This window comes from Aplidium turbinatum, chromosome 6 (assembly GCF_918807975.1).
Source record: "Aplidium turbinatum chromosome 6, kaAplTurb1.1, whole genome shotgun sequence".
NCBI lineage: Eukaryota > Metazoa > Chordata > Ascidiacea > Aplousobranchia > Polyclinidae > Aplidium > Aplidium turbinatum.
This window is the reverse complement of record NC_137477.1, coordinates 8,215,894-8,229,786: the sequence shown is the minus strand read 5'-3', so window position 1 is coordinate 8,229,786 and position 13,893 is coordinate 8,215,894. Positions and strand designations below refer to the sequence as shown.

The 13,893-nt window shown below is 37.0% G+C and overlaps 1 protein-coding gene across 1 annotated transcript; it reads right to left on the bottom strand.

Annotated features, from left to right (window-relative positions):
• Nucleotides 1–685: 685 nt before the first annotated feature.
• LOC145772371 (dnaJ homolog subfamily A member 1-like) lies at nt 686–12,145 on the bottom strand. The gene is made up of 7 exons (XM_082584250.1): nt 12,139–12,145; nt 10,831–11,060; nt 9,244–9,370; nt 3,678–3,792; nt 3,121–3,236; nt 1,663–1,882; nt 686–788 (listed from the first exon to the last, which is right to left on the bottom strand). The coding sequence occupies exons 1-7, from the start codon at nt 12,143–12,145 to the stop codon at nt 686–688; spliced, it is 918 nt and encodes a 305-aa protein (XP_082440376.1).
• Between the last annotated feature and the right edge of the window lie 1,748 nt (nt 12,146–13,893).

The following is a 13,893-nucleotide window of genomic DNA, read 5'->3' as shown; positions in this document are numbered from 1 at the left end:
ACTAGTTTAATGTTTTTCTGCAAATTGTAAAAAATTTGCAACTTTTCCAGAAAAATATGAAAAAAAACAAAAAAAAACAAAAAAACGAGTGTTTTTTTGGCCCAAGTTTTTTTTTGAAAAAAAACACGTCTTTTTTTTAAAAAAAAACGGTTCGTTTTTTTTTTTTGCATTTACATCTCTAGTCCTAGCTGGAAACATTTCTTAAATAAGTGGCCGGGTAAACGAGACTTTTTTTTCGATGAGGCTCACTGTTCTGAAGCGTTCCGGTTATCAATCGCAAAAATATAAAATGGCTAAAAGTAGCCTATGGCACTGCAAAATTACGACGAAGCATTAGATTTATTATCTGGTGCGTTAAAAAGGCAGCCTATATGCTGAAATTTTGTCAACTTAGTAGGCTACAGTAATACAGAAAATGATAAAAAAACGTGGAGTCAATTAGCTAGAATGGCAAGCTTTATTTACAGAAATCAGAGTAAACACAGAGCAGTAGCCTACGGATTTGATCTTCCGAGTAATCAATGCTTTCAACAAAAGCATATAAGCTGCTCATAAGATTACAAGTTTTTTTAGCAAGTTTTCTCAAGTTTTTCTCGATAAAAATAGCAGCAGAGTTGCAAAAGCTTATTTATACTACAAAAGCAATAAACAAAGTGCTCGTATCGTGTGTTGAAAGGAAAAGAGATTAATTGATTTGGCATTGCTTTTCTTTGGAATGGCCTTCTTGGTCATCTTCATCTTGAGCATTACGTCCTCGCCTTTCACTTGCAGATTGGTTAGGGCCGAAACTGGAAAAACAAGAACTATTTGCATTAATAATGAGATTGAATTGAAATTAGCACAAAAACCGTGCTGAGCATTGTTTTCAAAAGGAACTTCTGCGTATTTGTATAACCTTTCAAGATGAGACTACAACATAACGCTTTATTCGATATCATTAAAAAATAAAATCATAATAGGCTATTTATTTTGCGCATGGAAACGTTCATACTTAGGCCGTCTACAAATTTGACAGACCTGCTGCGTTTAATAGCAGTCACAGCGCAAGTACAAGTTGCGAGTTTGAGTGGTAGTTGATAAATAAAATAGATAAACAAATGTAGGTTTTTCAATATTTCACTAAATTTTGGCTCTTGTGGTGACAATTCTAAAATTATATGGCAACAACACTGGTAATGATAAAATAATTTTATATTTTTAAGTGAAACCGAAAGTTTTGAGTGATTGATATTCAGTGATTACACTTGGAAAAATGATTTCTCAAATCTAATATATTAATGAGATATAAAAATAGCCTACATTTATCAAGGAGTTTGAAATCAACATTATATCAGCCTCCTGTTATCTTATTACAATAGATTCGAAATGCGGTAAGGTCTGTGTATCCTACACTGTAGGCTACATATGTCGCTATTTACAGAGTCAACCAACATATCAATGTAAATTGAGGGAAAACATGTCCTCCGGATAGAGAACGTATGGGTATGGTTACCCTATCGCAGCCATGTCGATAACGACAAGTTATGCTTAACAAAATCTGTTTTCAGGTAAGTTTGAATTATTATTTAAATGGTTGTCTGATTTTTGTATACAAATTAACAAACAATTTCAGTAGTCCATGTCCACGCGGTGACTAAATAAAAGAACATAGGCTAAACATACGCGTGAAGGTCAACTTTCTTCATGTGATTTGTTACAACGATTTCATTCTTAGGTGGAAGCAGACACTCCAGCTCCTTGATTTTGTTCGTTTGAGTCCAATGATTAGGAGGAAACGCGACCTTAAATTGGATAATCAAGTGACCTTTCTGGAAAGGGTCACGGTATACCGGCATTCCTTCCCCCATCACACTCTTCACGTCCCCATACTTGATCACCTCGCCTGTAAAATCATTTTTAGAAAAAAATGCTTTCGGTATGAAACTAACAACCAAGGCTAGATTGGGTTGATATACGTGGTTGTCTGAAAATATAGTCGTTTTGTAAGAAAACACAGATACAAGCCATCGCATAATATATAACAAACAGTGAGATTTCCAGCCAAAAACACAATCAGTTTCAATAGTGTATGCTGCTGCAATTGTAAAATTATCCTGCCGTTTAAAAACAATTTGTCAGATTTTTGACACGTCTAGTCTATGCAAAAATTATGCAGTGTAATAGCCAAGACATGTTCTGCAGGAAAGGCTTTTTTTGGAAACTGATTTGATTTGTCGCACCATTTCGTACAATATACAGTATTTCAATGCAAAGCAGGCTATTCTGCTACATCACAAAATTTCAACTTCCTTTATCTTAAAAACTTTTTTTTCGATTAGAAAAACACTCCAACACAAATTTAAGCAAAAAACCTCCTGACCACTGATATTAATATTATAATATAACCTCGTGGTGTGCAACCAGTCGGCCCACCCAAGAAAAAATATTTATTTGGATGAATCCTTATATATTTTTTGAACTCATCTTTTCTATTTTTGTACTTTTTGTGTGATTTTAGTTTTTTATGGGTTTTTAAAAACTGTGTTCAGTGCGTCTTTTAGTTTTTTTCTTCACTTTCACGCGTCTTCTTGCTGGAGATGCATTCACCTGAAGTTTTGCAGCAGTCAAATGTTTTTGAATGTCAATTAATGCCTTTTGATGGATGTTGGTTAGTTGCCATATTTTTTACAGTTTATTAACTAAAGTGTGAAATTTAACTAGGTTGCAGAGTTCTCTTTTCTAATGAAGAAGTAGGTTTTTCTGTGGGTTTGGCCAAATTTAATGTGGCCTACCCAGACTCGCGAAAAGTGAAATGCGACCCGTGGTTACAAAACTTTGGGCACCCTTACCATGGACAGTTAGACACATTATAAATGAAATTGCTGAATTACTCTAGATATTATCAAAAAGGAAAGAACTGTCTTCAACATAAAAGTGTTAAAATAGTTAAATCCATACGGTACTGAAGCCATAAGAACTACTTTGGTAAGTTTCTCTATAGGTTACAAACCGGCTAAACCTCAAGAACATAATAAAAAAAATATATTGGCGTTGAGTCAGATTTGAAAAAATTCAAAACGCAATAGCGTACCACTCTGAATACAGGCACGTTAACAACCCTGAAACAAGATTTGTTCTAACCAGGTATAGTAGAGACGACAATCTCTCTGTCGTCCAAGGTCGTGATTACTTTCTGAAAGCCACACAAGGCCTCAGTGATCGAGAGCTCCAGTTTTATCAGCAAGTTCTCGTTTTGTCTGAAACGAAAGAAGTTACTATTCTATGTGGTTGCGGTGTTGTGGCGACAAACTAAAATGCCTGTGACTCGATTCTGAGTATTTCTCGGTCTTTTGAAGTAAGACCGTTTTGTGGATCAATGATATTTTGATGCCAGACTATCAGAGATAGACTACAATTAATTTCTGAATTTACCATTTCACTATACATTACAAGAACAAGCAATTAAACTAACAGGAAAATTAGGAAAGTAGATAATGCACTAGAAAATATACTGGTAACTCAAAAATGTAGTGAAAAATTGTCCACCGGCGAGAAATAGTAGATGAAAACGCTAAGCATGGCAGACTTAGCAACACGAAATAAATGAATAACGTTCATTGAATAAAGAAAGCGACTCAATGTTTTGCACTTTTAAAAATGAAATTGGCATTTCATGTTTTTTGTGTTCTTCTTGTCACCTGTGGAACACAGCATGCTTCTTTTCCACCAAGACATTGACAACATCACCAGGCTCCAAACCAGGCTCTTGGTCGCCTTCGCCGTGGAAGACCACCTTCTGACCATTAGCCATGCCTGTCAGAAAAATAACAATATCATGAAGCATGGCCATGCATGAAGTAACACTGTTTGCACTTTAATCAGTCATCCACTCACAAGATGACACGGCAACTCGAATGGTATTAAAAAGTGCATATTTATGACTAATCGTTTAAAACAATAGTTTTACGTGCAAAAGATAGCAGTGAAAGATAGCAGATGAAACAACTGGCATACAAAAAATATCTTAGAAAATCTTCTGAAAAAAACAAATCTAACTACAATGCTCTAAGAAACTTTTATACCAGGTCGCTAAAGCTGAAAAAACAAAACTATTTTAAAACTTTACTGTTAAAGCACAAAAATAACCTGAAAAAAACCTGGAACATTTTAAATCAATTATTAGGTAAAACCAGATGCAATGAACAGTCCCATCTTGTTAAAGGTGATGAAGTACTTATACAGAATATTGATAAGGCTAACTACTTCAATGAATATTTCTCTTCAATAGCATCAAATCTGGTGGATAAAATTCCTAATACAAGTACCAAATTTTCAGATTATCTTTCAAATCCTATCAGTCAATCCATTTTTTTACGCCCCACTTCTGCTGATGAAGTCAAACAAATTCTTTCTTCTTTTCAATCCAAACTTAGTTGTGGAATAGATGAAATACCAACAAAGATATTAAAAGTTGTACCACAAAACATAATCATAGCACTTACCTACATCTTCAATTTATCCTTAACTAACGGTGAATTTATAACGGCATTTAAAATATCTAAAATAATACCCATATTCAAAAAAGGCAAAACTGAAGACTGTAGTAATTACCGCCCCATCAGTCTATTATCTTCCTTTTCTAAAATACTTGAAAAAATAATGTATAACAGAGTGTATAATTTTCTTGAAAACCATAACTTTTTCTACCTCCAACAATTTGGGTTTAGACAAAATCATTCAACTAACCTCGCAGTTTTGCATCTTGTTAGTAAAATTTCAAATGCATTTGAAAAAAAAGAAACCACCCTTGGTATATTTTTAGACCTGTCTAAAGCATTTGACACAATTGATCACAAAATTTTGTTAAACAAGCTTTACTATTATGGTATTAGGGGGGCAGCCCATGACTGGCTCAGTAGTTACCTACTAAACCGATTTCAAGTAGTAGAAATATCTCAATCAATGTCCACTAAACGCAAAATATGTTTCGGGGTCCCCCAGGGTTCAATTCTAGGACCTTTACTGTTTTTGATATATATAAATGATTTCTGTAACAGCTTACAACACTCTGAATCTGTAATGTTTGCTGATGACTCCAATTTGTTTTTATGTGGTAACAGTATCACCGAGCTTTATGAACTGGCCAATATGGAAATGTTAAATGTAACAGACTGGCTGGCAGCAAATAGGCTGTCGCTAAATGTAAATAAAACTAAGCACATTTTATTTAACAATAATAATAATACAAAGTGTTTTAACTGCACCCATACATTATCTGTGTACAATCAACCCATTGAACGTCTTAACACTGTTAGTTTCCTAGGCATTTTACTGAATGAAAATTTGTCATGGAAATCTCATATGATTCACTTGCTACAAAACTGCGACGAAATTTCGGAATAATCTGCAAGATTAAACCTTACTTAAACACTGCGAATTTGATTTCTCTCTATCATTCTCTCATTGAAAGCAATCTAAGATATTGCATTAGTGCTTGGAAGCATGGTCATGTTACCATTGTAAACAAACTGCAAAAAATTTGTAACAAATTCTTAAAAATGATCACTAAGCATGAACCACAATGCAATGTTGACAGTTTTTTCACAATTGATAACCTTTATACCATCGAAACTGGCAAATTCATGTTTAAACTAAAACATAATCAACTGCCTAAAAACTTTAACTCACTATTTCAACTTAACAGCAACTTGCATCACATATCAACTAGAAGTAGCAATCGATTTTTTCTCCCCTATTACTCGAAAAAGTTAACCCAACAATCTATCCAATTTAGTGGAGTTAAAGTCTGGAACGATCTCCCTAAACACATTACTGAAATCGAAACCTTTTCATTATTCAGCAGCAAGCTGAAAACCCATCTGCAAACAAAAAATCAAACCGATTAGCATACGTCCATTGTGTAATAGATACCACTTTTGTACATTTAATCTTTCGAGTACTACTGTTTGACACCTAGTATCTGCTTAGCTTATTATAGCTGTCACTGTCGTACATCTGCCATCACCACCTAAAACTGTTCAATTTCAATAGGCTGCTATTAGATGCTAATATGTAACCAATGCAATACGCCTTTAATTAGCCGAACTACGTATAATATATTTGTTCACAGAACCTTATAACTCTCTGTTACTTTGTTGTGTAGATTTATTTGACAAGAGTTCTTCAACAATGAAGCTGTATGACTCTCCAGAAGTTTGGTTGGAAATTCATTTAAAAAAACTCCAAAGAAACTCCATCCCGCTCCGATACCGAAGTCACCCGCATGCCATCTAGACCATTTTCATATCATCTTCACTACATTTTTCATCATTCATGATCATCAGTTTAATATCATGCTCAAATAATAAGTTAATTAATCTAAATTCCTGTACCCATCAGTTATCAATTCCTATTCAACATCACTCCACTGTCGTTGCTGCGAACACTCCATTTCACTTAAAACGATGCACTGTACATAGTATTTTGTATGTGTAATATGTAATATGTTTAATATGTAATAATAAGCCGTATGTTCATTGTTTATTTTTAAATGCTCGTGTTGTTGATTTTTCTTTTTTATATTGGTTGTAAGGTTCAGTCGTCCCCGCATGGTTTCATCAACTGGCACACCTCCAGTTGCTTTAGGTATGTGGAGCCAACTGGTTCTTCCAACTAATTCATCTACTGTACTTTAAACTGTTAGGTTTGGTGGCCGTGCTTAATTTACTTTCGTGTACGTAACCTTTAAATTTGCATCGCATGCACGTTTTAAACTTTTGTAGTTTTGCCACCTTTTCCTTTTGTTGGTTTTGTTCCCGTTCACTATTTGTAACTTTATCATTAGGGGAAGGTGAGGTAAGTTGAGCCAGTGGGTAAGTTGAGCCACCCCCTGTAACTCGAAAAATAAAAATCGCATCAACTTTCTACTGCCACCTGCCTGACCGTTTATCTTATATGGAGCTGTTCTGTAAAGATTATAGGTCTTTGTCTTGTAGAAAGACAGAAAAACTACTTTTAGTGATTTTGGGAAGTTTTTTGAACTTTTTGAAAAAAAAGATTTTTTGAGTTGTACAAAATGTCTGTGGCATTCACCAGTATTGATATGTCTAACAGTAATCACTAATGTTAGCTTATTCAGAAACTATTAAAGTGAGGTTGCTAGCTCATATATGACTGGAGAAATTTTCGTTTAACTTTTAATGGCGGCCTTGAGGTAAGTTGAGCCAGTGATGTACAGGTAAGTTGAGCCGGTGGCTCAACTTACCTCACTTCAGCTGCCAGTGTTAAGTGATGATATATGTAGTCATTAAATGGATAACAAAGTGTATTTTACTCTTTAATAGTCTAAATCGCTGGAAAAATAATTTGTCAATTGGTCTATTGAAGTTTAAATTTATTTGTAGTGTAACCTGCAGCCTACTAGCAACATGCAAGGGAGAACCCGACTTGTGCATTACATTGGTAAAATCAAATGCTTCAATGAAGATGGAGAAATTGAGGCCAACTTTTTAAGAAAAGTGCCTTTTTAAGAAAAGCCAGAAAGGAACAGTTGTCCTTTGTCTTTAAAGCAGACGCTGAGTGTGCTTTTCTTAAAGAGGATGTCGTTAAAGCTTCCTCACGCGACCACTTGGAGAAACTTTCTGCCGTCAGCAGAAATTCCGGTTTCCATGCTCTCTTGATCAGTGGCATATGGAATAAGTTTAGATCTGACAGACAACGGAAATTGATTTAGAAAATTCACATTGGGAGGTTTATTTAATCAGGATTGTGCCGTATTAATTCATCGTTTTATTTTTTGTTCTGCAGCTCAGTTAACACGATCTGCTAGTACTGCATTGATTCAACGTCTGTTGACGTTTAATCAACAAAAAAGTGGCAGATTTGTCGGCAAGGAAGTGCGCAATTTCACAGTCGAACAGTCACAACAAAATAAATTTATCTTTTCACATGTTGTTCTTTCTTCCTGGTAACAGCTATGTATTAACTGCTACCCAACCTGTTTTCTTTCTAACTTTCGACTCCAGTTTCCACATGTGTTGAGTGAAGATTACATAGCCTATTGCCATCAAGAGACTGGATCAATTGTGAAGTGGAATAGTCACTGCACACCAGTAGCGTAGCCAGGAATTTTGAAAGGGGGGGGTATGACGACCCAGCAGCGGGGGGTGTGGGGGGCCTCCCCCAGAAAAAAAAATTTGGTGCATTCTGAGAGCATTTTCAACAAAAATGTGGCTATGAATATTCCTGTAAAATGGTGCGGTCCGGTGGCATAGCAAAAGGATAAGATCATGTTTTCTTCGGCATTTTTCGGAAATAAAGCTAAGTCTCTATGTTTTCTTGTTGTTAATTCCTGGCTGAGATGTTTAAATGTTTGGTATTGGCAAAACTCGCTCTTTTAATGCAGTTTTGTTTAAAATTAGGCAATTTTTTTTAGACTGAAAGCATCATTCTCAATATCGTGACGTCACACGCGTGCCAAGGGGGGGGGAGTTTAACACCCAAACTCCCCCCTCCCCTTGGCTACGCCACTGCTGCACACTCTAATACGTCCGTCCGATAGATTTATCACATCGTAAAAGGCCGAACCACGTTTTCGCCAAGCAGCGAAAACACAAGTTAGTGCATAAAGAAAAAATAATGAGAGATTGTCGCTCAAGCATGACAGTGCATTGCAATGATGACGTCACCATTGCGTCACAGTCCATGTTACAATTCGGGACAAATAGCTGAGCAATAATTTCGTGAATAACATTTTATATGTAGGCTAGGCTACCATCGCTACAGCTTTTATTATTGAACTTAAACGAGTGGCTCAACTTACCTCACACCCCGGCTCAACTTACCACGTGGGGTAGGTAAGTTGAGCCAAAATGACGTAATATTTAAAACATGCCTTTTTTCAATATTCTAATGAGTTATGAAAAAAATTTTTTTGTTAAATTAAGGCCAAAGCATCAACCATTATGCTGCCACTTTCACTTTTATTGTAAACCAAGCGGTTTTCTTAGTAGAAGCGTTTAAGTAAAAAGTGGCTCAACTTACCTCATCCTCCCCTACTGTTGTTTTCCGACAAAGAAAAATAAATTGAATTGAATTGAATTGATTTTTAATTTTAGTTGAACCATGGTTGAACTTGAATTTTAAAAATTTTAATGCAATCAAGAAAGATGTCAAAGAGGTTTTCAGTCTGTGTTAATATTCAAGAATATATTATTTTAGACATCTCAAGTTGTTTTGAGGGAATTTGCATCAATCAATCTTTACCTTTGTCCACATGTATTTCCAAGATCTTGGTTTCCGTAACAACCTTTTTGCCATTGCAACTTCTGCAGCGGTCTTTCGGGTTGATCTGTTTACCTTTGCCATCGCAATCCCGACACATGGACTGGATCTGGTAATGCAGTTACACTTTTGCTGTAAAGTTTAGCGATTAAAACCGGCTTTGGAGCCAATGCTTGCAGATTTTGAATCAACAACAGTTGCTTGCTTCACTCTTTGCATTAATGTTGTTTCAAACAGGCCTATAGTAGTCACTGACGCAAGACTATACTGGAAGCGTCGAAATGGAACAAGATGAACGAATTAAAATACTCGAGTGTTCGACAACACAAAAAAATAGTTTATTGAAACATACAGTATATCAAAATCCACACCCCCTCTTTAGCAAAACCAATTTGCTCGTTCGAAATGAAAAAAGAGCTTTCAAAGACTTAGGCCTATGACGTTTTCACTATCATAATTAAGCGACATCGTACGACATCACAAAGCCCCAAATGAAAAAAGGAACATGTTCAATAATTTATGCTCTGTGAAGAGGTTTACATTGCGGACTGTACTGTAGTACTTCAGTGAACAAATTTGCGGTAATTGAGACAACTACAAACTAATGCTTTCTGTAAACTCATGGCATTTACACAAACTAATTGCTATACAGTGACATTATACATATACAGAACCGCAGTCCTGTGTATAATACGCGTGTGAAGAGTGTTCCACTGCATGCAAGTGAGACCTGGCCCATTACTGTCGAAGAACGAAATGGGCTATGTTGCAATGATAATGCCATGGTAAGATGGATCTGTTTCAAGTGCCTTTCTCACCGGGTGACCATAGAAGGGCTGACGTCCAGGCTGGGTATTCATCAGCTTGGACATATCATGAGGTGGAGAAGGTTGCATAGGTTCGGACACGTGTAATGCATGGAAGAAGACGCGTGGCCGAAGAAAATTTAGTCTTCCAACGTCCATAAGAATAACCCTGGAGGACATCCTATGAAGCATTGGCAGATGTCGTCTGGGTCGACCCTCAGGACCGATGGCATGGTGAAATGCCATTAAACAAGACAAAATATTGTTGGCCACCAACCCTCGCAATACGGGAAACAGGAGACGTTAAATCTTAAAGACGGATAGACCACAAAACATCAAGATAAAAAAAAAACAATTTTCAGGTGCTCGTATGAGGAAAGCGTCGCGTGTTGTGTTATTTCATTGTCAGTTATATGAATAAAACTTAAACACAACGGTTTTGTTATATACACACGTAAGCAGCACTAATTTTGATTCTTTCTAAAGGGGGGTACGAGAACTGGTGGGTGGTTTCAAAGTGGGCAACAAGGAAAAGATTAAGAACCACTGACCTAAGTGGTTTTGGTTATGGCAAAAATGAATGTGGAACATAGCCTATGTCTTTTTGATCAGTAAGTAGGCTACCTGTGTAGCTTATAATGTAGGGTTGGTTTTGACTTTGTGCAGGCGTATTGTGATTGGTGTTGCATTTGACCATTATGATGTCATCTGCACATGCGATATAATTGATTTGTTGACATGGTGACACTGTAGTACAAATTACCTTATGCATCCTTCTTGGCCCAAGTTGCTGAACTTTTACTTGAATACCACTTCCTCGGCAAGTTGAACATTTACTAACAGCGCCCTCTTTTCCTCCACGACCTTTGCATTTATCACAAATCACATTTTTTTGAAGAGACAGACGTTTGGTGGTGCCGTTGTACATTTCTTCCAGTGAGACCTTAATCCGATGTTCAACATCTTTTCCTTTGTTTCGTCGAGAACGGTAACCTTAAAAAATAACTTAGTCAAAGATGCAATGACATTATTCGCAAGGCTACCACAAGATGTTAGACGTAAAGACAAGCTTTATACCAGGGTTACTCAACTAATGTTAACAGAGGTCCGGTTTGACAAGTTGAATGTTTTTAGCGGTCCTTTGAATAAATTATTTCAGACGCAACCACGCAAGTTAAACTATTAGGACCAGTACCGAACCATTTGTTTTAGATGAAATGTAACTCGACTTGAATTTGCGACAATGTGTTCAGAGTTCTGGGGGGGGGGGGGGGGGGCTTAGCTACTAACTTAGGATAATCACAGAAAATTTTGTTTCCTCCCAGTAGAAATCTGTTTAAAGAGGCCCTCAAACGTGGCAATGAGGTTATTTTTCCAGAAGCCCGAGGTCCACCATCAACACCCAGAAGGTCCGGATTCGGACCGCGGTCCGCTAGTTGAGTAGCCCTGCTTTGTACTAAAATAACTGATTAAAATACTGTCATAACAATATTCATTTTATCCGATAGGCCTATGCAGCTAAAGCCTTTATAAAAAGAAGTTTTTATGTTTACAGAACTATAACCTATAAGAACTTAATTACAAAATTACACTAATAAATAAATCAGTCTGAGACTATTCGGAGATTCTGATTCGTCCGGTATGTGAAGCTATAGTGAAATAAACTTGATTGATTTCTTATTTTTATCACAGTTAGCACTTTGGTTTTCACAGCACTCTGTATGCTGCCTCATAATGTTATTGTTTCAGTGACCTCAGTAAAACTATGGTACCGTACTCAACAGGATGCTGGTTTCACTGTGAATGTTGTCGACTTCTCGAATAACCGTCCAGGCAATAATTGCGTTAGTTCAATACGAATCGAAAGTCGAATGATTTCAGTTTAAGAAACATAATCAAACGGAAACTTATACTCAACTCATTTTACATTTTTCTTTTTTTGTATCTTAATACCCTGTCAGAAAGTCAATGATGGAATGATGGAAAACTGTCTTCCATTCCATCTGGCATCATCTAAATCTTCCATTTCCTTTCATCTTTGATATTTTCCATTTTCCATCCCAAAATTTACCTTCCATTCCATGATCAACACAAAGACCAATGGAACGAATTTGGAAGTCTGAGCTTTTCACGTTTGCCGGAGAGCTTAAACTGGACGCTAACAAGTTTCTTTACCGATCAGAAAAAAGAATGGGTCTGCATGAGCAATGAAAATACAACACTCATACACAGCTACAAAAGCAGCTATAAAAAGAAACAATAAAAGGTCTTCCAATCCAGCAGAAATGTTTGCGAAAGGTGGCATTTTTAACAAATATTTAGAGAAAAGATCGAACGCATCGAGAAAAGACAACTGACTCGCAAAGAACAAGTCACGATAGGCAGGTTTCGCAGCGGCCATCATGTGGATCTCCGCTACTGGCAGAGTTGGGCAGCAGCGCGCTTTTTTGTAGCGTCTCCACTAAGGCGCTACTTTTTTGGTAGTGGTAGTTTGCATTGGAGTAGCGGTTGCAGTAACGGCGCTACTTTTTTTCATTGTAGCGGTAGCGCGCTACATTTCTTTCAGTCACACTCTCTCTACCCGCTACTTTCCAATTTAAAGTGAAAAAAATCTCCTTTTTAAAGATTTTTATGGAAACAATGTGTGCAAAATCACAGCAGAAATCATTCGACTATTGTGGGAAACATCAGACCACGTTCATACCGACAACAGTGACATTAACATCAGTCACGACTCACGACTCAGAAGATCATTTTTTTGGTATGTTGGTGCAAATCACATGAAACGGTACGGAAAGAAAGCCTGTTTGTCAGACAGAAGAAAATTCTTGAGCTTTTCCAGTGCCGATTTAAAACTTCCTTCGTTAAATACAACACCCCCATTCCTTCAAGTGCTACGGTGAAAAGATTTTTCTCCGTTGAAGACATGCTGAAGCCGAAGCAGGTAGTAGGCTACTCAGCAACAGGCATTTTGAAACGCTCCTGTTTTTAAAAGATGCGTAACAATAAATTTCACCTACAACGTGTTTCTATAACGATTTTGAAATGTCAGTGTAAACTGTAAACGAATGATTTCATTCGTTTTCAAGGTCATTTTGACGTCACAAAGTGCTTCTTGTATCAGTTTAAGACAAAAGGAGCTGGAGAAGTAGCGGTAGCGCGACCCACCATAGACCGAGTAGCGGGAAGCGTGCTACTTTTAAAGTAGCAGACCTCCGGCTACTGGAAGCACAAGATTGGAAGATCAGAAGACATAATATATCGCAGCCGTAAGAGTGGAAAAAAGACTGTTAAGCAATTGAACAAGTCTCGCTGGAGTGTCTAGTTATCCATCCTTCGACACGCGGCCAGTTAATTTTTCCAGAAACGATTGAAACTGAACAACGATTGGCGCTCAAGGTTTCAGAGAAATGGAATAAGGTGGCGGAGATGATCGCGACGACAACCAAACTACCTACAATAAGTGAACTGACTGGAAATTGCTCAACAACAAGTCAACAACAATAGCATCAAAGGCACCACCTCAGCTAAACCTACACCCAGATTACCTTCACGCAGTATTTACGCTACAGGCTTTAACTGCCACCACACAACCTCGGATTATAAAAACACCAACAGTAACGGAATGCCTGACTGCGTGGGCAGCAAACAAAAACCTTGTTCTTCTGTCTAATCCAAAAAATTTGTCCCATTTTTAGTTCACAAGCTGGGGGAATGGGTACGAATCTTGATCTGGCCTTTACAAGTAGGCTACGGGTAATAGTCTGGAACTGGGACGATTATAGTTTTGAAAGACATGTGCTGGAATTTCATGTGCTGAAATTTT